The sequence below is a fragment of the Stegodyphus dumicola genome, chromosome X1 (assembly GCF_044657685.1).
Source record: "Stegodyphus dumicola isolate Sdum_Otavi_A_Nest chromosome X1, ASM4465768v1".
Taxonomy (NCBI): Eukaryota; Metazoa; Arthropoda; class Arachnida; order Araneae; family Eresidae; genus Stegodyphus; species Stegodyphus dumicola.
The window spans coordinates 230263849-230288765 of record NC_140780.1 but is presented as its reverse complement, the minus strand read 5'-3'; the positions used below and the strand labels follow the sequence as shown (position 1 = coordinate 230288765).

The window sequence follows — 24917 nt, the reverse complement described above, 5'->3', positions numbered from 1 at the left end:
TAAAAACTAAAAACGTTAATTATAAATTAAATTTGATAGCCTTTTAAAAATACTCCAGTTCATTGAAGAGTATGTTAGATTTGTATCACTGAAATAGGACCAAAAAACTCAAGTTTTAAGAATTGATTTACTTGATGATGTATATAAGCCAAAATATGCATATGGCTCAAGTGCAATCCTAGCTTAGTGGTAAAGCTGATGGTAACGGTGATTACCTTTTGGAGTCGTGAGTTCGAATCCCATACGCTTTTTGCACCCTGTCTGCAACTTTCTTAGCTTTTTATTCCAATTTGATCTATATTCGTGTTTTATAGTTTATTTCTATTATTATATGCATTAAATATATTGTTTTATTTATGCTCTTATTTATTTAAATTTTTCCTGCAAAAAAGTTTGAAAATTATATAATACTAATTTAAAGCATATCTTGTACATATATATTTTAATTTAACAAACATTCTCTATTCGTAAAAAGCAAATTTAAAGTTAATTAAATTTAAATGAAATTTAATGCAAACAAAGAAATTATTAATTATTGCTGCGAACTAATCTACAATATCATTTAAATTCTGAGAGCATATGTAAATCAAGTGCAAGTATCAAAATCCATGAATAAATATATAATTCCAAAAATTTATTAATCCTAAAAAAATTATAAAAATGCACAAGTGAATAATAGGATAGATTATTAATCCTAAAAAATTATTAAAATGCATAAGTGAATAATAGGATAGCTTATTAATCCTAAAAAATTTATAAAAATGCATAAATGAATAATAGAATAGATTTAATACTAAAAAATTTATAAAAATGCATAAGTGAATAATAGGATAAATAAATTTTTGGAATTTATTCATGGATTTTGATACTTGCACTTGGTTTACATATGCTTTCAGAATGTAAATGATATTGTATATTAGTTCGCAGCAATAATTAATCATTTATTTGTTTGCATTAAATTTCATTTAAATTTAATTAACTTTAAATTTGCTTTTTACGAATAGAAAATGTTTGTTAAATTCAAATTTCATTCCTTGCAGCAATGGCGCAAGAGAATTATTTAAATTTAATTTATTTTGAAACCCTGCAGATATATATATATTTTTTCATTTCACTTTTATGTGAATGTATATACATGTGCTCAGACTTTGGGATGTTTACAACTCTAAACTTTCATTCCAATTAACATGAGACAGTATTAATGCCCTAAACATTTTTTTAGCAAAAAATTACTATAATAATTGTTTTTAAATTCAGTCCTCTCCTGCAGAAGCGCAGGAATTAATTAATTAAATATTTCCATTTTCTTTACCTAATGTGTGTATATATAAAGAGAAAAATCTTATTTTTATAACTTCTTGTATAAAAAGAGATATGAATTAAAAATATTTAAATTAAAAATAATATTTTATAGATTATGCATAAAATATAACTGCCCATAGTGCATTTTAAAACAAACGAGATTTCTAATAAATTATCCAGCTATGACCCTGAAGTCAGCGGTATACAAGCATAGCAAATTTTGTGTGAATATTGTGAACCTTTCTTTACAGTTGCTCTGTACTTTTAAAGTACCAACTATTTTTTAATTCCTTTAACTTTTTTTATTTTATTTATTTGCTTACTTTTTCACTAACAGTACATTTTAGTTTTAATAATATATATATTATTTCATAATATTTAAGGCTTCTAGAAACACAATTTTTTTTTTTTAAATTTACTTCAGCTTCTATGGAATTAGTGATGTTCATAATATGCATTATAACCTTACTTATCTAAAAATTGCTAGCGTACTTTACTTTTGCACTTCATGAGCAGAAATAAAAATTTCCAATAACATGGAATTTAGTAAACAAAACGTTTCTGTGTTTTACGTCAAGATCCATATCAAATCCAAAACAAACAATACTCGCTCAAGCGGGAAAAATTCAGATGTTCAGCGTCGTAACTCGTGAACTGCTTGTTTGGTGCCAAAATATTACAGTGACACCTAGCGGTGGAAAATGAAAATATTTTACAGATACGCAGCAGTGAAAACGCTTGTACGGATGCTGTAGGCGTGTCTTCAATTGACGCAACGCGTTCGTACACAGTAGTGGAAACAAGCCTTAAGACATTTGCTGTTAGAAGATTGTTCAGAAAGTTAAACAAATGTATCTGGAATTCTTATTCATTAATTCATTTTCATTGTGAACATAAGCTCATATATGTTCAAAAGTATGCAAGGAATCTGTCATGGATAGTATTTATCAGTTAATGCCATAAAACATAAGATTTTAATTTTAAAATATTATAAACTGAACTAACTTTATCGTAATAATTCTCAGCCTATGGTATAGATAACATTAGGTGTATGCCAAATTTCAGAATTTTTTTCTGGTGGGGGAGGGAAAGAAAAAAATCATTATTTTTTATGACAAAAAGGTTAAAGAAATGTTAGATAAATGCATTTAAGCAGCATTACTAGAAATGGGTATTGCAAAAACACCAAACATACGATTGTTGAGCCAACAATTTGCAGAATACACCATTGATTAATAAAAATAAACAATAAAAGCAACTAAAAACAAACTGTATTACTTATATAGTTTATGCAGAAAAAGTAATAGTAAGGCAAGAAAGTATCAATAAAGCACCATGCTGAAGAAGTCATCAAAATCATTCATCATCCCAAACTCCAGCATCAGTTGCACATCATGATTAAATATAGTGGGTCTTTTTCAACATGGCATCTGAATATATTACATAGGAATAGTTAAAATAAAGTTGCACTTTTTTATTTTACCTTTTTCAAAAGATCATAAGGATTCTGAATGAAGAATATTACAACAATAAAAACAATATAATTAAACAGCTTTGAGATCCTTTAATATGCATGTTTATTTTTCAATAGATTGTAAACCATTGTGTAATTAAAAATGCCAGCTAACTTCTTATGAAACCTGTCTGGGGAAATTATTATGGATATATATTAGATTTTTATTTGTAATTGGAGGTTACAATCTGAAAATCGTTTCTGAAACCATTACTATAGTACAAAGTCCATAATTCGGACTTGCTGGGACTTCGGCGATTCCGGATTATAGATCGTCAATTTAAATCTGGTAAGATGGCATGCAGAAATTATGCAATTAAAAATATGAAACCGTAATTTATGAAATAAAAAGCAATTATGATCTAAAGGGTATCGAATTTTATAATGTATGTGCATTCTCTACGCGCATGCGTAAAGTTTGTGGCTTTGAGGTCCAGATTATAGATCATTCTGGATAATGGACGTCTGGATTATGGACTTTGTACTGTATATTGAGTGATGTTATATTGTAAAGAGCCTCATATTTTTTTAAGTGAAATGAAATTACCACTTGTTAGTTGGAATACTGTTCCTTAGCAACAAAAAGACTTTAGCTTTCATTGCCAACATATAGAAGCGAAAAGCTACAATATAGAAGTCTTGAAATTTTTTAAAGCATTAAAAAAATTTAACAGTTAATGTATATTTTCCATCAGTTATTCTCTTTCTATATTTATTAAGGAAATATTGGTTTAATTAAATAAAAAAGTACATCTGTATAATGTCTGTATTTTGTTGCAAAAGTCAAAAAATTTTATAATATATTGATGTTTCAATACTGAATCAAGATATATCTATACGAAGCTATCCAATTTAATCTCAATTCAGATCTCTGTTAATTCTCTTTCAAAATTATTACACTGGCCTGCCTGCTGCATTCATGAAAAATACATTTTAATTTGGCTATTTCTTCAAAAATATAAAGTGAAATACTGAGGTTAACAGACCAGCAGTTTGAATTAACAGCATTTACAATTTCTTTCAGATTTTAGGAACTTCAGTACTTCAAATTAACCATTGTTTTTTGCATATGCAATGTGAAGTCGATATCAGAATTTCCAGTATCATTACAGCTTATAGAATGTATGAATCATCTAATATTGCACCTTCTGTATGGTAAAGCATGTAAAAATAATTAAACTATATGTAGTTACTTATAAATTATTGCTGTATATTATCAAGTACAGTCAGATAATATATTGTTACGGTTTTTGTATTTATTTGACTATTTTTAGTAGAATTTGCAATTAAAATTGTTCTATATTCCCGTGCAATGCAGCATGAGACTTATTTGAAGTGAAAGCCACACCAGAAAGATTAAAATGCAGGAGCACGTGCATTTTAATAAATATATATCTCGTAATTGTACTCTTTTGCTATCCCAAAAAAAATTGAGGAAATACCAGAATGCATGATTAAAAAGCTTATAAAAGCCAGATCAAAACATCTCAATTTAGTTGTTTACTTAGTGCTGTTATTGACTGTAGCGAATTCGCAGTGAGATCAGATTAGATTTCTCAGTGTTCTGAAATGAGTTCTATTCAACGTTTTAGTAGTTTAAAGTATAACTACTGTAAGATGTTGCGATATTGTATGAATATCTGTATTATGAAATTTCAGCATTTTGTTATAAGAATAAATTTTATTCACTTTTCATCGGACTTGTGCATTCAATTTATTATGAACCCGTACACACGCAACACTTTTTGGTGTCAGAAGTGGGATTTGAATGCAAATAACTATGGCGATGGAAGAACAATTGATAACTGCATTTGCTGCATTCCAAGAAAGATGTAAGCTGGCCAAGAATGAGTTAAAGAGGTGATGAAAGCTTGCCAAATGTCCGTTCAAGAAAAGATTGACGCAGGTCATGAAGAAATGAAAAAAGAAATTATCTGTGCAGTAGAAAATAAATTCAAGGCTATGGAAGACAGAATAGACACTGTTGAAAATAAAGTCAGAGAGATTGAAGAAAAGTTTCTTCTGTCAAAGATCAAATAGAAGAGAGAGTATCGGCTGAGGAGCAATGAATCGAAGGAAGAGTTTCGGCAGTCCAACAACAAATTAAAGGAAGAGTTTCTGCCATCCAACAACAAATTGGTGATGGAGTTTCTGCTGCTGTCACCAAGAAAGTTGACACCTTAAAGAAGTGTGTAGGGACAGCAGGAAACTATTCTGAAGGTTTAAAATTTCTACCCATGTCTGCTCGTCCCTCTCTGAAGCTATCCACATATGATGGGAAGTCCTCCTGGCAAATGTATAAGACACAATTTTCTGTAGTGGTGGATGTGAATAAATGGGATTCCCAAGCTAAGGTCTGTCATCTGGCCGCTTCTTTGAGAGCAGATGCAGCAGATATTCTTCAGACTCTGCCTGAAAACCAAAGGCTTGATTTCGAAGCTTTGTCCAGTGCATTGGAGCTGCGCTTTGAGGAGAAATGTTTGATTACTGCAGACTCTAATAAAAATCCCATCAACAGAAGCCCACCGAAACACTCCACTAGCTCGCCATGGATGTTGAAAGGCATTTTCCCACCTGATGCAGTCTCTGTGAATACTAATTCTGTGAACTAGTGCCTTCTTATACTTTGCTCCCAGTATCTTCTAAAAGTTTTGCTGTTTCTAGATTTTTTGCTCGGTGGGTCAGTAAATTAAAAAAAATTGGGCCACATTGCCTCCATAACTGGGCCTTACCATATATTATTTCATATTTATTGTGAATGTTCATATTACTAAATTAAATTAGCAGCTTTTTGTGCAGTTAGTTTTTAGAATAACAGAAATCTTTAATGAAATCCAAAAATTCTAAAATGAAGAGGAAATGTATTGAAGAAAGAAACTGAATACATAAAGAGAAAAAAAGGTATTCTTCAAAGATTTGTACAGTTATTATTATATAAATTAACCAGTTGTTCCTAATTTCAGTCTTTACTGTAACGTCCCCTTTCCTTTTCCTCACTAGAATGCAAAATCAAATAGTTTCTAAACTGAGGTTTTTTGGATTGTAAAACAGAGTGTGTTTATGTCTTTGGAGTGCACTCTGCATTAGTTCCTGCCAGCTCTTATAATTTGCAATTATTCGTCTTTGCGTTATCGTTTGAATTTGTTATGATGATAGAGTTAATGAGCTAATAGTTTAAAATTAAATTGACTGCTAGTCCACATTTTACTCTGAATTTAACTGCTTCTATTTAACTATACCATGAGCTATAGTTTCTTTTGTTAGTATAAGAATGTGCCTTTGTGTTCTAAATTTTGTTTTAAATAAGAGGTTTATTTAAAACTCTGTCTGACTTTGCAGTTACTTTCAGACACAGCAATAATTTGCTTCATGTCTGTGAGGGGGGGTTTTGGACTATTTAACTTTGAGCAGATCATGCAAAACCTCGTGGGTACATTGTCGAGAAATTGACAAGTTAGGAGATAAAACATGCAGAAACTAGTGGAAACATTATTTTGCATATTTAAACCAATTGCTAATTGTTAGAAAATATGCTTAGAGAAGGAAATTGATATAAATTAGCTTAAATGTCTGGGAAGGCTTCAAATTAAAAAGACGCATAAATATTTTGTTGAGTGTTATTGTTACAAAACAAATATTTTGTGGATTTTAATGTGTAATTATTCTAATATTGTTTAAGAATCAAGGTCATAAATTACTGTATTTTAAACTGTGAAATTGTTCTGATCAGCAGGTCTCTCTCTAGGGAACAGCAGTGGGGGCAACAGCCAATCTTGTGTTACAAATCATGCTGATTATGATTTTACTTCTCATTTTAACCTATGCCATTTGACATAAAATCTATTTACTATTTACTAAACCTCTGGGATGAGGAAGTATGTAACAAAATGAGACAAAAGAAAAAATCGGTATGAAACTAACTGTTAGTAAAACATAAATAAGATGTCACTAATCTTCTTTCAAATATGTCTAAATATTGTAAGTGTAAAATATTCAATGTTACTTAATAAATTTGATTTCAAGTTGATTTCATTCTCAGTTCTGTATTATAATCATGTTTAATAGTAATGTATCCTACTTATGGAATTTTTAGGATGGTATTACAAAAGTGAAGTTCAGTCATAGATAATATCTTTAACTGAACTTATTCAACTCCCATTTGCCAACAGGTCCTTAATTTTTATCATTAATGGTCCTTAAAAGTATTTAATTACTGTGTACAGATATGTGTACGAACCCTGTATGAAGAGAGGAATGCTGCCAAACGTCTGATTAAAGTTCTTCAGTGTGTTTCTCCCACTCGTCTTCTGACATGGGTCGAATGAATTTGACACAATGTAGAATCGATACCGGTGATCATCCACCAATCAAGCAATATCCAAGGTATCTACTGATTGCTAAACAGGAAGAGGTACGAACACTTTTAAAGAATATGGAAGAAGGCGATGTCATCGAGCCCTCAGCAAGTCCATAGGCATCTCCCATCATCCTCGTAAAGCTATTCCTGCTAGAAACCCCAAACACTCTACTGAACACACCTAGTAATAATTGATATGTTATGTATAGAATATCAAATAATAAAAAGTAATGATCAAAACATTTTTGTATACAAAACATTTTTTTTTTTTTGGTTATTATACAATATAAAGGTAAGCCTTGATGAGTCTTATACAGACCTAAAAATAAACACTGCATATCTAAATATTAGATAACTTTTAAAGACTGAGGAGCTTGGAAAGGTTTCACTTAAAAATAAATTAGTAATCCAAATGCATTTCCACCCCCTTTTAGCTGCCATTGTAAAGCAAAACTGCTACTATTTTGAAACCTTTCCTTTAGGTCGCCTTTGTTAATTTTCAGATAAGAGACAAGGGAATAATACAAAGGAATTTTTTTTTCTCTTGTCACTGTCTCTTCTCTAAACTAGAGAACCATATGATGGTGAGATTTCCTGGCTAAGTAATTGTCGAATGGTGGAATATTAACTTTTGACACTGCGTAGTAATGAAAATTCGCCTTAACAGCAAATAGTATGCCTAAAATAAGTACATAGTCTAATCAGTTTTTATTTGCTTTTAACCTGAATTTAGTTTAGAAATACATGTACTGATTAACAGTTTTAATTTGTACTCGAAAATGGTGTTTGGTTTCTTGCATAAACTGCCAGTTTGCATTCATTTTGTTACAAACATTATGTAACAGCTTATATTTATACATTAAACTAATCCCCTTGTATTTTTGTGATATTAGTTTTGTTTACCTTTTCATTGGTATTCTTGTTCAGTTTGTTTTTTAATTTATTGATTCCCCTCCCCATTGTTATCGTAAGTATTTCATCTTTCAACTACATTATTGTTCATTGTTCTTTCTTGCGTTTTTGTCATAAAAGCTTTTTTTTGGCATCATTTTTTTTAATATTCTCCTTTACTATAAAAAAACGATTTTATTGATTATATTTTATTGCATTTCATTTTGTGTCTTTCAAACAGCAATATTAAATACAAAAATTACAATAAAAAGGGGGAATACACTTTGATGACATTGAAAAATTGCTGAAATTGATATTAATATCATAAAATTTCACGTGAATTCATTAACTTTATGTAGACCCACCAGCAGTCCAGTGGTAAAATCCATGAACACTGATTGCTAGATTCGGTTCACATTTCGTTTAACTAGCTGGCTGTATGTGGCATCATGTGTAACATGAGTACCAACCAATTTCCCTTAAAAAGTCCTCCGAGGAGCCCCTTCTCCCTTGGGCAGATAGCCCTTTGTGCCTTGGTCATAATCCAAATATTCCGAAGTTTATTTATATGTGTATAAAGACTAGAATTGTAATAAATAGATAATTGTCAAAATATAAATGCTGTTATGCAAGTCACTTCTTTAGGAATTTAGCTCGCATTTTCATTAAGTTCAAGAATATGAGGAATACTTAAATTACAAATGTTATTAAAATAGCATTTCTCATTATAACTTTACGACAGTGACAACAATTTAATTCTTAATTTAAAAAAAAAGACTTATGCAGGAAAGTAATTCAGTCTCGGTAAAATATGAAATAAGGTACTGTAATTTTCGGAAAAAAAAAACCCGCTGTGTTTACGTTTTTAAAACTTAAATTTTCAGCGGGTGCGGCATTTTCTACCCATGCGACACTTAGATGCACTAAAAAAATTCTACGATGAAATTGTGCATAGTTTGAATGACCTTATTATTGTACATAGTTTGGATCACCTTGTCATTGTACATAGATTGGTGCTGTTCCCGCACAAAAGACCATTCATTTGCTTTCTGCGAACTTTATTTTGGTTACATTCTTTCTCTTGAACGGACATACGTGCCTTATTCACCTTAAACGGGATCAGAAGAATAACATTCTTCCCTCTTTCAAGTCAGCATTCTCATCAGTTTGAATAGTCCCTTTTCTCTGCCATTCGATGAATCTTCCAGAACCCATCCTCTCCCCACACCTGTCTTTTTCATTGTAAATCTACTGCAATTTTTTTCAAAGGTGGACACCACCTGCGTTGCAATAACGAATTCTGACATATTTCCACTTCAGCATGAATCGATTTTTCTTGGCATTCTGCTAGATACAGATCCCATCAGTTTGGGTACAAGTACTTGTTAGATAGTTTTTAAGTAAGAAGGGAGCGGAAATTTTTTGAAAATGGAACCTAAATGGCACAGAAATTACATTGCTGGTTTTAAGCTTAATGTAATTTCACATGCTGAACAAATTGGAAATAGAGCAGCAGATCGAGAGTTTGAAGTGAACGAGAAATGCATTCGCGTTGGAGACCTGAAAAAGAAGAACTTAAAAATATGCCACAACAGAAAAGAGCTGAAAGAAGTGGTACTGTAAGGTGGCCGAATCTAGAGGACGACCTTGCAAACTGGATAAAGAAACAACAAGGAAAGGGAATGGCAATTTTGGCTGTAAAAATTGACTTACAAAATTTATGGCAAAACAAATGAACATAAATGATTTCAAATGAGGGCCTTGCTGGTGTAGCAGATTTATGAAAAAAAAAAAAAAATATTTCTGTGTGTACTAGAACAGCAGTCGGGCAACAATTACCAATGGACTGGAGGGATAAAAAGGCATCTTTTCTAAAACATGTGACATATATTATTGACCAAAAAAAAAAAAAAAAGACATCTTCCATCACAGATAATAAATATGTATGAAACACTGTTAGCTTTCGACTCACCTGCAAACAGGACTGTTGATGAAACTGGTGCAAAACCTGTATCTGTGCTTACGATGGGGCATGAAAGAATGTCATTTACATGTGTGTTAGCTTATACCGCAAACGGTGATAAGCTAAAGCCGATGATCATTTTTAAAAGAAAGAAAAACTATTCCAAAGGGAGATTTTCCTAATGACGTAATCATTTGTGCAAACGAGAATGGATGGATGTGTGAAACAATCGTGCATGAGTGGCTACAAAAAGTTTGGCAGTGTCGTAAGGGATCTTTTTTCCAACCGAAAGGGTTATTGATAATGGATTCCATGCGTGCTCATTTACTTGAGTTGTGAAAACCAGATGTCAAAAACTGTCTGCGACCATAGCAATAATTTCTGGTGGTCTGACAATAATCTAACAACCATTAGATTTGTCAGGTAATAAATCCTTCAAAGCTGAAGTCCAAAAGCTGTGGAAATGTTGGATGAGTGAAGGATTGCATACGTATACCCAATGTGGCAAAACGTGTTGAGCATCTTATGAAGAAGTTGCAAAGTTGGTAGGAAGTGCATGGAAATCAGTGAAAACATTGTCAATATTAGCAGCTTTCAAAGAAGCTGAAATTATATCCTTAGATAAAGAGACTGTAAACCTAGAGGATGAATGTGACGATCTGGAAAACTTGGACCTAGATCAGGATTTACTAAATCTTTTTAATTCAGATAGTGAAGAATCAAATTTTGATGGCTTCATTTGATGCACAGTTTGCTGTAATTCCTTTGTAAGTAAAATTTTTAATTTTCTTTTGTCATCCAAAGTTAACATCTCACTGTTGCAACATTTTTTATAATATAGTATGAGTATGAGAAATATGGACTTCTTTAGTGGGTAAATAAATATAAGTATATGAACATGAACATGAACGTAAATATATTTTCAACACTTCTTACCTTTAATTTATTTTTGAGTTCTAGTTTCATGTCATGCATCTGGATTATAGATCATTCCGGATTATGGGTGTCTGAATTAACGACTTTTGACTGTATTATAAGGATGACTTATGAGTGAGTACTCTAGATGAGTTATGGGCTGTATCAGATGAACCAGAAATGAAATGCCAGTTAAACAGTTAAAATACCAGCATTATTATGATCCAACATGAAGACCAAATATTTGTCAGAATTACAACAGTGAGAAAATTCTGATGATTATATACAGCTGTGATGCGACCTTTTTAACTCAAATGGGTTTTTAATATTCTATAGTAATTAATACTCTAACAGATTTTTTGCATAGTTCTTTTATATTTTTCTAGTAGTTCAGAAGCGTAGAAATATGTTTTAATTTGTCAAAATTTTTGTGAATTATTAAATGTCAGTATATGAATTCATATATCATTTCTGAACTTTTTAAGAAAATGTGCTGTTCTTTGGATATCGCATATAAAGTTTTATCATGTATAATGCAGATCTTGTTGTCCTAACTGACTGTATGGGATTATTTAGTTGGTGTGCTCTGAAAGCATCACAGATGAAAATGTTGCGGAATGAACAATGCAAGAAAGAAAACTCTGCAGAAGGAAAAATCTTAGCTGTTTTAAAGTATTTCAGTAAAAAATGTCATTGTAGAAAGCAGCCATGACAAACAAACTGGTGAATTTCTGGTGTCCCTTCCACTTCTTTCTATATGTGTGGAGGTAGCCATCTTATAGAGATAATGTTAATTTATGTTCTTTGAAGTATTTGTTACTTTTAGAGATGATCATTGTGTCGAGAAGTGGTCTCTAAGAAAGAGTTCACAAATTTTAACTAGAAGACAAAATATAAAATAGTTCCTTTTTTTTTTTTATGTATATAGATAGATAGATAGATTTTAAATTGTCTTTAATTTACATTTCAAAATAACCCATCACTAATTCCTGAATTTCATGTTTATTTGTAATGAACATCAGCAATATTAATTCACAGCTTTCATATCCTTTAAGCAGATCTCTAGTGGATTAATGAATAACTACTGCTCATAGCGAAAAATTATTGCTGATTTCCCGTGTAAATATTTTTGACACTACATTATTTTAAGTTTTTTTTTTTTTAATCCAGTCAAATAATTAATAAACATCATCTTTTGTTGCTTTTTGATGCAATGAAGACCACCTGTGAGTATGGATGATCTTAGTCTTTTGTGGAGGTGATGTTCATTTCCTATGTTTGCTTATAATTTCTAAAGTACTGGTCACCTTCAAAATAGTCATTTGTGAAAGTGGTCACAATGAATGGGTGAACAGTAAATTTAAAGGAATTGTATAAAAACAAAAATCTTTTGTCATTGAATGGTAATTATGTTAAGATACAATAACACATCGAACAAATATAAATTTAGAAGTCAAACGACAAAAATGCTGTGAAAATTTGAAAATGTAATGCTGATTTTTGTTGCTTGACTTCTAAATTATATGTTAATTATCTGTTTTTACTTCTAAATTTGTTTATTAGTTTACAGTTCAATAATTTTGCATTTGATTTTCTCATTATGAAAGACCATAAATTTACAGAGAGAGAATTTTAATAAGGTTAAATAATTGCAGGCCTTAGTCTGTGAATGCTATACCTTCATGAAAGACTTCAAGAATTCAACTATTAAATTCATGTTTTGTTTTTCAAATTCAATTTTTTGCTTCATTCCAATGTTTTGGAAAGAGTATTTTTATTCATGAAATTCATTTTAAATGTCTATGACATTATTCTATATACACAGTAGTGCTACTCTAAAACGACTTTACTGTTTACTGTACAGGTTCTCAAATTTTCTAAATTTGAATCACATGATAATAAAATATATGTTTAAATCACATGATAATAAAATATATGTGCCACCATAAACTAGGAACTGAAATATGTCCAATATGGCTGCAACCATAGGCACCATTGTAAGGGAAATGCCAGAAACAAAAGAAAAGTATATGTATCTGAATGATAATGATTTAAACAAAATGTCTAAGTAGGTATCATTCTACTCATTTAAAGCTTTTGTGGAAAAATTGTGCTACCAGAAATGATCTAATGTAATGTGAAAAACCCTGAAAGGTGGTCAATTTAGGGAAACAATGTTCATTGCTAATGTTTATTCATATTCTCAGAAATACTAGTCCTTTTCTGAGGTTGTCATATGTGGAAAATGGTCACCATGTTGGTCTGCTATATTAAAATTGAAGTGGATATTTTTTATGAGAGATAAGTATGTAATTTAAAATTCAGCTTTTTTATCTAGAAATAGATTTAACATCATTTACTTTTAAAGTGCATGTGATAAAAATGTAAATTATCACCTACTAATGTAATGACTCATTCTGTATTAAGGATTCATTACATTAGTAGTATTAGTAATCCATCTTCCTAAGACAATACCTTCTGAAAGTAATGAGTATTTCTGAGAACATAAATAACATCTTTATTAAACATCATGTTTCTACGGTGGCCACTTCAATAGAAGACCGAAATCATCTGGAACCGTGAATGATGATGTGACCAATTCTAAATGTCTAAGACATATATAATCCGCATTTCTGTGATATTTTTATCACTGCTTTTTCTTTATGATGATGTACTGTTTTTCTGTTTAGTATGCATTTTCAATCTGTAAAGTATTCTATGTTGTTTTTTTCCTTCTATGATGTTTTGTGCAACAGTGATTTCTGTATTGTTTTCCCTGCAATATTTTCACTGGTAACCATTTGATTGAAACTAAATACATAAGGGCTATATGCTTAAGCTTCATGCCAGTGTTAACTGAGGGATCCTTTGGCGAATAGAATTCAATGATCTCATACCTCACTTTATCAAGAGAACTGATATTGTGAGATCTTGGTTCATGTAAAGAGTTAGAAGCATTCTTGGTTTTATTTAAATATGTCTGTTTGCTATGTGCTGAATGTCTAAATTAAATATGTCTGCTTGCTATGTGCTATGTGGCATTATGTCTAAATATTTTAATTGGGTTAATTTGTTTACAAAATGTAGTTATAGACTTAAATATTAAGCATGATATTTTTAACATTTATGTTGTTTTTCAGCGTACTTTGGAATTAGAAATCTACTGGATTCAGCATCTGTTGATTGTGATAACACCATTTTATTTACTCAGAACTGGAGTTGCAGGTATAACACTTTTTTTAAATTGCAAATACAGTCAAAAGTCTTTAATCCGGACGTCCATAATCCAGAATGATCTATAATCTGGACCTCAAAGCTACAAACTTTCTGCGCATGTGTAAACGTCATGCGCATATGCGTTTACGCATGTGCGTAATACCTTTAAGCATGCGCGTTTAATGTATAATGGACAGTATAAGCTAAGCTAAAATTATCTAATTATCTATTTCAGTTAATGTTGCAGATTGCGTTGTTCCTTAATCTTCTAATTGGATCCGGCTTATTATTTTTTTGCAGACTGTTAGAACAATTTTATAAAAGTGAGCTTGAACTTTCGATTATGTCAAAAAGAATTTCCGATTCTGGACCTGCCAAAGGATCTACAAAGCGAAAGCATGTTTTGATGTCCATCAAACAAAAAGTGGAATTGCTGCAAAAAATGGATAAAGGCATATCCTTTGTTTCTCTAACCATTCCGAAATCTATTTATCAATTCCACGCTGCTCTCCGGGGGGGGGGACATCACGGCGCGCAATGAACTGAAAGTTGATCTGTCAGCACTATCCTTATCTTCAGGGCAGATGTTTTTATTCGCTTTATAGTTCCTTACTAAATGCAGTATTTCATCTCGATGTATTCCATCTTTGATATGATTTAAATCAAATTCCTTGTCATTATAAATATCACGAATACACATCAAATAGTTTTCTGGTTGCAATTTTCTAATTTCGACTATGCATAATGTATGCTTTACGCATGCACGCGTTGAAAGAAATGGTTAATAAAGTAAACAAATAAATATTGAGCTTTTTTTTTTTGTAAATTTTGATATCCTTTAGATCATAATTGCTCTTTATTTCATAAATTACGGTTTCATATTTTTAATTTTATAATTTCTGCATGCCATGTTACCAGATTTAAACTGATGATCTATAATCTGGAATCACCGAAGTCCCGACGAGTCCGGATTAAAGACTTTTGACCGTATAATTTTTGCAATAATTCTTTATAAGCAGCATAGAAATTTGAAATTTTTATTTGCCAAGAAATGAGTGTCTGGAAAAAGTTCAACATTGTCTATTGTCTAGCTGTCTTTCTTGCCTCCCCCCTTTTTTATGCTTGCTGCCTAAGCAGTTCGTTTATTGGGTGATTTATAAATTGCTATCCTATCCCAAAGCAGGCTGATCAGAATTCTGTCAGGCAAAACTCAAATAGGAGGATTTCAAAATGAATATCAGATTTTAAAAAGATGGTCTGATATTAAAATTTTGATCTTCAGTGCAAATAATCAGTTTCGTGTCTGTTTTTGTTTCATGCATTTTAACTTAGAGTATTGCTTTTTGTGTTAGGCAAATTCAATTTTGCTTCATTCACTACATGTAATGATAAAATATTAATAATTATTGCTTATAATCAGAGGCAGGTTAAAGCACCAGGTGGCTAGAGGAGGTTAGAGCACGGTGCTCTAAGTTCAGAAGGAGCACTATGAATAAACTAGAAATACAAGTGTTTTCCTTCAATTAAAGAAAAATAATCAATCAAAATTATTTATTGCAATGAGCTGAGTTAAATGACATATTTATTCCTCAATCCATTTTTCTTAATAGGAAATCGAAATAGTGACATTTTAAATTTTGCCCCATTCTTTTATCTGCTTATCATTTTCTGTTCTTAATTATTTACTAAAATTTTCCAAAAATGACCAACTGTAGTTTCAAGTAATTTTGCACTTCGATGGACTTAATCGCCTGAGTGAAAATGACTACCACATGTGTGTTTAATCTGTTTTTCAAGAAATACAAATCAATTTCAAATATTACAGAAATAGCTGCTGTGAAAGCTTTCTAGAAATTTTGTTTGACAGGTGACAGAGAGTGGAGACTTCTGGTAGCTACTAGAATTTAGCAGGAATTATCTCATGACTATCCCTATCAAGGCACAATCCTTGAGGTAATGAGGGCATCCCATCAAAAGTTTATTGCAAAAAACATAATTTTGATATAGCCTGACAAGGCCTGAAAGTGCATTAGTGATTTAGCAGGAATTATCTCATGACTATCCCTATCAAGGCACAATCCTTGAGGTAATGAGGGCATCCCATCAAAAGTTTATTGCAAAAAACATAATTTTGATATAGCCTGACAAGGCCTGAAAATGCATTAGTGATATATTACAGAATTTTTTTCAATACATATTGCAGAGTTTTATCTTATGAAAGTTTGTGTTTCCAAACTTAAACGTAGAAGTTCAGAATACATTTAACTTAATACTAATTATTGGTTTGGAATTGGCATATAAATGATATTCTCTAAGAATTATCTACTTCTAATAAAAACACATTACAGTAATATATAAAAAGAAAACGTTACTAAATAAGATTAGTCATAACAAACCTTACCACATTCTACGAAACCATAGAAACTCTCTAAATGCTAAATACATTTTTAACTCATTCTTTTACAGTTTTTGAAAATATCAATGTTGCCAAAATATTAAAACTTAAAATTATACTTTGTAAACAAATATCACTAATTAAACTAAAATTAAACATATCTTAACTAAAACTAAACGTAATATATAAGTCATAAACATAACTTAAAGATGCATGGAAGATGTGACACCACTTGAAGATATCTGAAAAATGCAACCACAGATATTGTTTACAAGTTCAAGAATTTTACGATTCACTGCATAGTCTTCTTTTGGGAACACATTTTGCAAAATAAAGTTTCATTATTACATTTTGGAATCTCTAGACCGCATGCCATCATTTTGGAATGCAGTACTTGCATATCGGCAAGATTTAAATGACTACACCTTTCATGCTGCAGATCCAGTTTACTGTTTTGAGTATTTGTCTTGCACTGTCTAACATTTGTATGTCTTGTTTAATTTACAATATACAGCCCATTTTGCTTCTTTGCATGTAAAATCATTAACCCATGCATAGTTATTTCTAAAATAAACACTGCAGTTATGTTGTATTGTTAATTTGACTTAAATGGAGCTCATATTTAGTTTAGGAAAGTAATTGAGTATTATGTGCTCTGGCACTGAACTGTCATTTCCATAAATTTCAACATTCCCTTTATCCCGGCGAACGGGCGGGCTGCATGGGTGTTTTCATGGTTTTTCCCATGTGTGGCATGCACACGAGCCAGGAGAATGAAAATCCTTCATGAAAGCACCCCTCCCTTTAGGCAGATACTCATCATGTGCTTTGCTGTAATCAGTTAAACCAGTCCACGTTCCCTTTACCTTTAAATTCATTATTTGCTAACTGAAATTCATTTTCTGTTTCCGTTATAGATAAGAATTTACTTTTGTCTGTGTACATATTTCTTGAATCAAAATACCAATTATGTGTTCCTGATTCGTGTGTTGTACTGACAATGTTGAGTGAACAATTTTGTTTAATAGTTTGCTGATTAGGATTATTGGTTTTGGTTTTTCTACATTTTGATGCTTGTGTCCTTTTTGCTTGTAACTCTGACATGTTATGACTTTCACATCTTAAGACTTATTTTTGTTATATTTAGTAACTAAAGCATTCTGAAAATGACTATTATCCTGTGCTTTATTTAAACTGCCAACATTTTGAATCTTCTAGCAAATTTGAGCGTGTTTATTTCAAGTAATTTGCATGAGATTCTGTTGCCGTCCTGCCGCTTTAAAATTCTTTGGTTAAGCTACGCAGTAGCCAAATTGCTAAAAAATTCCTTCTGTATTTCAGAAACTATTTCTTCAAGTTTATATAAATTGGTTACTTAATCCTGTGTTGTCTCTTGTTTTCATCTTTTTAAAGCTCAATTGCTTAGCGATTATCATTTTAGTCATAATGTTTTTTGGCTGATGAATTTCATCTATGCTTCATACAAAGTTTTGCAACTTTTTAGCCCTAGAAGGCCTATTAATTTTGTCTTGGCAGTCTGCATTGAAACTTTAAATGTCGGTTCACTTTTCAAATTTTTGCCACTAAATATTATTGCCCTGTGTTATATTTAAAGAAATTAAATAATGCAGAATCTGCATAAATGCATGTATGTTTCTCGCATTGTGATAAAACAATGGTACCTAGAGCCATCGAATCTTGAATAACGTAATCTTGTTGTCAGTTTTGATTATTTTGCGATATTACTGTTGAATTGAATTTCATGGTTTAAGTGCAGAGAACTTTATATTTAATTAATAAAGGTAACATTCAAAACATTAAAAAAACACACTTTTGGGCTTCCCCTCCCCTGTTAGTTTCAGAACGCTCTGGCTTTATACATTGCCTATTCACAGCTCATCAAAGGTCTGATTGGATTAAAATCATGTTTACTTGGAAAGCCACATTTCAAAGTCAGTTTTATCTAACTTCTCAATTGTACACTGGGAGTTCATCATTTTGTTTCACTTCCCGCAGTTTCTTTATTTTCAAAGCCAAAGCAAGAAAGTAATTTCACTTACCTTGCTTTTCATCAAAACACAATTGCTTCACTTCTGGTTAGAGTTAAGACAGACAGTTCTGAAACTACTTAGAAACAGTTGGTAACTTAATAATGATAACCTTTCGGTCCACTTGGCATTATGTGTGTCGGTAAGCATTTGACTAGATTTGATGCATTGCTACATAGCGGATACTGGTTGGTACTGGAATCCGGCACACTAATCGAGTCCACTTTAAATTTTAACCTGATTCATATATGCGTCACGCTGCACTCTAGAGTGAAGTCTAATCATAAATGCATAGTGATGCATATATGAATCAAACAGAAAAATTGAAATATTTCATTTTAAAACAATTTGGTAGTTAAATTGGAACATAGATTTGAAAAGTACATACCTTCAGCTATACAGAGTAAAATTTTTAAGCCTCTAATATCGAATTTATGAATAACACAAAGCTAACTTACCACTGAAAAAACAGAAAGGAATTCTATGTTTTTGGCACTAATGAAATAAAGAATACAGTTTCGTGTTGCCATCTACTAGGGAAAAGACTAGCTAAATGTTGATATGGATATACTAAGATAAAACTCTGCCTAGTAAACCTTTTGCTTTGTAATTTTTTTAATGCTAAATTCAGTAAAAATTGGTATGATTCATATATGCACCATGCATTGAGGGTTTAAGAGGAAGCAAGAATTATTTTAGCTTCTTACTTTCAACATTCAGTGGATGATAAATCTGTTGAAAGTCAAACTGTTATTGCAGATAGATATGCTTTTAACATCAAATGCTTGCAATATGGAATTAAAATTCCTCCAAGATTATTTCAAAATTGCATTGACATACTTGGCATTATTGTTTTAACAATATTTTTATGAAGGTTATATCTGTAGAAGAACTTTCTGATAGATTGTGCTGAGTTCTGATGCGTTTTAGAAAAATAGGCTTGTGTGAAAATAATGAAAAATGTCAATTCAGTGTAATTTGGTGTAAGTAGACTTTCTGAGACACAAACTTGGTGCATTAGTATTTGTCCATCCAAATCCAAAGCTGAAGCCACTGTTGCGCTTCTTATAACAGGGTTCATATGGGCCTTAGAGCTACTTAAAAGTTCTTAATTTCAGCCAAAACTGGCAAAAGGTCCTTAATTTTACTCATCTGACAATTTTTTTTTTTTTTTTCTTTGAAATAATTCCTTTCTTGCAAATAAAAATTTCATAAAATATTACATCAGAAACAACATTTCCCGAGTTCTTTTATTATGCAGAGCTAAATTTGGCTCCATGTCAGCATTTTGGCAATTTTAAAATCAGTTTGTGTGCAAGATTCGTTATTTGGAGATTTGCGAAATTTTGACGATTTTTTTTTGCAAACATAATATCACTGATAACTACAAAGAAAGTAATGATAATAAATTAAAATTATATTTAAGAAATAACAGTAAAATAAAGCATTTTTATTTTCTCCTACTTTATTTTAAAAGTGACATTACTTGCCAGTTTGGTCACTTAAAAAATTTTGATTCTGAAAAATAAGCAAGATAATAAATGCTATAAGCACAGTTTCCGAAACACTTCTTAGGAAAAACAAAATTCTACTGTAATTATTTAAAAATTAATTTCATTATGTATATATTTTATGTTAAAGAGATTTTTCCATGTAATTGTTTCAGAATATTTAAGTGTGTATCAGTTTTCTCTTGAAAATTTACTTTAGACTTCTCTTTTCTGAATTTTCTTTTTCCGAAAATCTTCTGGCTTTTTTGCTGTTACAGAATTGGTAGGGATAATTTTTCTTTTGAATTTTAGACGTTGCACCTCAGAAGGTCTAGAGGCAAGATTTATAGACCTACAGTTCCTAGAAAAAATGGGACGAAATAAAGTGTCTTCATGGTTGTTAATGCGTAATGGATGTGTTTTATGGGAAATTTTTAATGAATTTTCTTTTGGAGAATTTTTGGAAGTACATGGAAACAAAAAAATTCTGCCACAGTGGCTCCAGTACTGGACCTTATATCTTCTCACATTTATTTTCAATACTCATATATTTAAAGAAGCAAAATTAGCAGTTTCTTCTATACATTCTTAGTACATGCAGTTCTTTAGAATAACAAAAATCGTAAATTAAGTCTGAAAATTCCGAAATGAAGAGGAAATTTATTGAGAAAAGAAATTGGTCATATAACAATTTAAAAAATTATTCTTCAAAGCTGCATTTTTAAAATATTAACAAATTAGGAGCTGAAGCAGATCCTATTGGGAACATTGATTTGTTTATTGAAACAAACTTAGAAAAGATGCTAAATTAAAGGACGTCAATAAAAATTAGTTAAAATATCTTTAAAATCTTCAAGTTAAAAAGATGCATAAACATTTTGTTGTTTGTTGTTGCTGCAAAACAGGTTTTTGTAGAGTTTAATGCATAGTTATACTAATATTGTAGAATCATTGTCATAAATAATAACTGCTGTAAAATGTTAATTAGTGCTTTTTAATGGATATTTTTTAGAAAAAAATATAATTTGGATCATGTAAATCTATTAAGACTAAGAGTATCTAAATACGTATTTAATTATTTGTAACTAACTGCTCTTTCTTAAGTTATCTGTACATGTTAAAGTGAGTTCTCATTTCCTTAACCTTATTGTATGCAAAATATAAGACAAAAATGTAAAAATTAATTCTTTGCAGCTAATGAGACTTAATACAAAACAATTTTTAGTACTTAAAAGTGGCTTATTGGAACGTTATATTAAATACTGTATATTAACTGGGTTACAACTTCAGGTATACACAACGCTATGTCACTAACTGGGTCAGATAAAGTACAGCTAACTTTCAACACTTACCAATGTCAAAAAAAATTTTTTTTTTTTTTTTTTTTTTTTTTTTTTTTTTTATTTCAACATCTAGAATTTCCAACATCTGCTTCATAGCTCAACCCATATTTTTTAGACCACCTTCCTGTCAAGGAATTAGTATTGGATTTCCCCCTAGGTACAAATTAGCAAAATAATCAATGAAAATCCAATAAATTTCTAGTGGCCAGCCTGTAAGTTGTTCCAAAAAATGTGCCAGAAATATGTCAGGTTTTTGCTAATATATGCCAATCCTTGCATAACCCCTGCATGTATTATTGTTGGTGGTTGTGTTTTCAAGCACCTGTTATAAAACATTTAATCATTAAAATACTTTCTTTTTTACTTTGTCTCTCTCGTGGCAGGTTTTTGAAAGTTTATGTGTAATTGAAGGAAACATAATGTTAAAAAACATAAAAATGATACTGTTATTGCATATTTAAATTTCCTGTACTTTATTTAGGAGAAAATGGTGTAAAAATTTTTATTAAATATATATTTTTTTCACTCTGTTCATGTTATCAAAGCTACTTTAAATGTCATTAAACAGTTAAAAAAACACAAAAGATTAAGATTTTAAATTCGTTGATATTTTTACCATAGAGGTAACAGGAAAATGGAATAGACATTCTCTCTCCTCCATCATGAGACCGAAAAATAATATCATTAGTCAGATCTCGTTCCACTCTTTTTCTTTTAGTAACATGACTATATTTGCTGGTTACAGCGAGAGGCTGTAGATGTAGATGGTACACTCTTAACATACATTTAATTTCTTTCTTTAAAGTAAAACAATGATTTGTTCTTGATCTGTTAAGATGTTCTGAGCCAACTGATGTATCAAAAACTAATGATTTAAACTTCAAGAGTCACATTGGATTTTATATGTAATGTAGTTTTAAATTTTCCTTCTAGTCTTGCATAGTTTATGTGTCATATCACATTAGATTTCCTTAGGCTTCTTTGTTTTGATATTAAAACTATCTGCCTGTAATTTATAAAGGCCACACATAGTGCTGGGTATAGAGTGAAGATTATTGAAATGGCATACTTAATTTTTAAAGTAATATCTGATAATGTCAATATTGTACAATTATTTGAATATGAAAAAGGAGGATTTTGAAATTACTTATTACAAATTTTGCATCAAATTAATTAAAGTTAATATTTTTGTGGCCAGGCTTTAATTGTTGGAAATAATATTAGAACATAAAACTTGGTATTCTTGCAACAGGTGACCTACCACCCATCTGTTGCTACTATTTGTGAACCATGATCAAAACTAAAGAAACTGATAATCTTACCATTAAAGCACATGAAAAGCAACAGTACATAAATAAATAGAAAGAATATATTTAATTACTCTTATTATATTATGAGATTATTACATTAAATTATGCATTACCAGAAGAATACAGTGATGTGTTTTTGCAGAGAATCTATCGTATTCCTCGATGGTGCTCATTGTACTTTAAACACAGTAAAAACAGCTGAAATGATTCTATTTGGCATCTGTCATTGAAGCAATCCTATTTCTCATTTCTCAGTGGTCATCATTTTACTACTCTAATGAGCTATAAAAACAACACAGAACAATCCCTGTTTTTCTGTCAGATAGACATTGTCCTGATATGTCCTATTTTGACCAGAAATTTGTCTGTATAGGTAAGAGATTGCATCGTTAATTAAGGAAGATGGTGAAGCAACTTCATAAGTGTTGTTACCATCATATTCAGTGTGAATATTTGTTTAAGATGACCTTAAAGATGTTCTATCATCTGAATGGTGACACCATAATAAGATTAGGAAAGTTGCTGGCTTCTAAGTTTTTCTCTGATGAGTTTAGAAGCCAGTATAATTTTAATTATCTGACCAATAATTTTCACTTTAGCTGTAATGCAATTTATTTCACTAACATATTTAAAGCGATGCTATCATTGCTGACTCGGCTTTTATTTGTTTTATTATTTTATTTACTACATTATGTAATTATTTTACTACTTATGTATTTATCATTGATTTAACTTACATTATTAATATTTTATCAGCTTACATTTTATTTAATCCTAATTGCTCATTTTATTGTTTATTTTTGTTCACCATTTCACGATGTCTTTTGGCAATTTTGATTTTAGAAATTCTTTTGCTTCTGTGAATATATTTTTAGTGTAATTATAATTAATGTGTTAATACTATTAACTGTAAAAACAAAGTTTTATAGAAAAAAATTAGTGATGACTAATTTTGTATAATTGGTTTTTAATTCACCAATGTAATGGATCATTTTTTTAGTTAAGAAGTTCTCAATTTATAGTTAATAGTGTTTCCTTGTATATTGCTCAAATAAAGTATAAAAATTTCATTTTACTAAAATTATTCATTTCTGCAAAGAAGACATACTTTCTATATATTCCCTTTCATTGTGACAATTATTATAATGCATATTTTCTATTCCAGTTTGTGTGATGTTAATCTTTTGAATCTCCAGGTATTTATACTGTTGAACATTTGGATGATATGAGCTGGGCAGTATTGACTCTAGGTCTTCTATTCCTGTATCATTTCTTACCTCTTCAGATTCTGGGAATGGTAATATTTCTTGCAATAATCTATAGTAAATGAGTTAGTTGTAATGTAAATATGAAGAAACCATGTGTTACTTAAACTTCAGAAGCATCGTTAATGGTAGAAAGTGCATTATATTCAGAATTTTTGTTTAAGTTTAAGTGCCTCGTAAACTACCATACTGAAGTATAAGATAGCTTCATAAGGTGACCATGTATATTAGTAAAGAAATAAAACTAGCAACTGTTTATGTAAATTCTAAATGCATTTATTTATTTATTTTTATTTTTTATTATTTTTTTTTAATTTTTTTTTTAATAACAGAGATCTTTAATTAAAACCAAAAATTCTAAAATGAAAAGGAAATGTGGAAGAATGAAACTGAATATGTAAAGGAAAAGAAAATTATTCATCAAAGATATGTACAGTTATTATTATGTAAATTACTCAATTTTTTATAATTTCAGCCTTTACTATAATTTCCCATTTTTATAATTTCTCATTTTTATTTTTAAACTGAGGTTTTTGGAGTGAAGACAAGAGTGTGTTTCTGACCTCCACTAGCTCCCTGCATTAGTTCCTGCCAGCTCTGATAATTTGTAATTATTGGTCTTTGCATTACCACTGCCGACATTTGAATTTGTTATGACGAAAGAGTTACTGAACCAACTTAAAGTTAAATTGTATTATAAGGTATTTCTCCTGCCTTTTTAGCATGCCTTCGTAGTGTAGTGGTCATCACGCTGGGCATATCCAGAGGTCCATGGTTTGAGTACCGGCAAGGGCATTGCACATTTTTCATCCCTCCTGCTTTAAAAAGCCTAATACAATATAGTCTTTGACCATTAGTCCACATTTTTAGTTTAAATTTGATTCTTCTTGTTTAATTGCATCACCATGA

At 30.6% G+C, this 24917-nt stretch overlaps 1 protein-coding gene across 2 annotated transcripts in view; it reads left to right on the top strand.

Annotated features, from left to right (window-relative positions):
- Positions 1 to 24917, top strand: part of LOC118205122 (transmembrane protein 164) — a 382545-nt gene that overhangs the window by 307742 nt on the left and 49886 nt on the right. For both annotated transcript variants that reach the window (XM_085807036.1, XM_085807035.1), the window contains 2 exons: positions 14082 to 14166; positions 23940 to 24040. In XM_085807036.1, coding sequence (XP_085663162.1) covers positions 14082 to 14166; positions 23940 to 24040 — 186 coding nt within the window. The remainder of the gene's footprint in view (positions 1 to 14081; positions 14167 to 23939; positions 24041 to 24917) is intronic.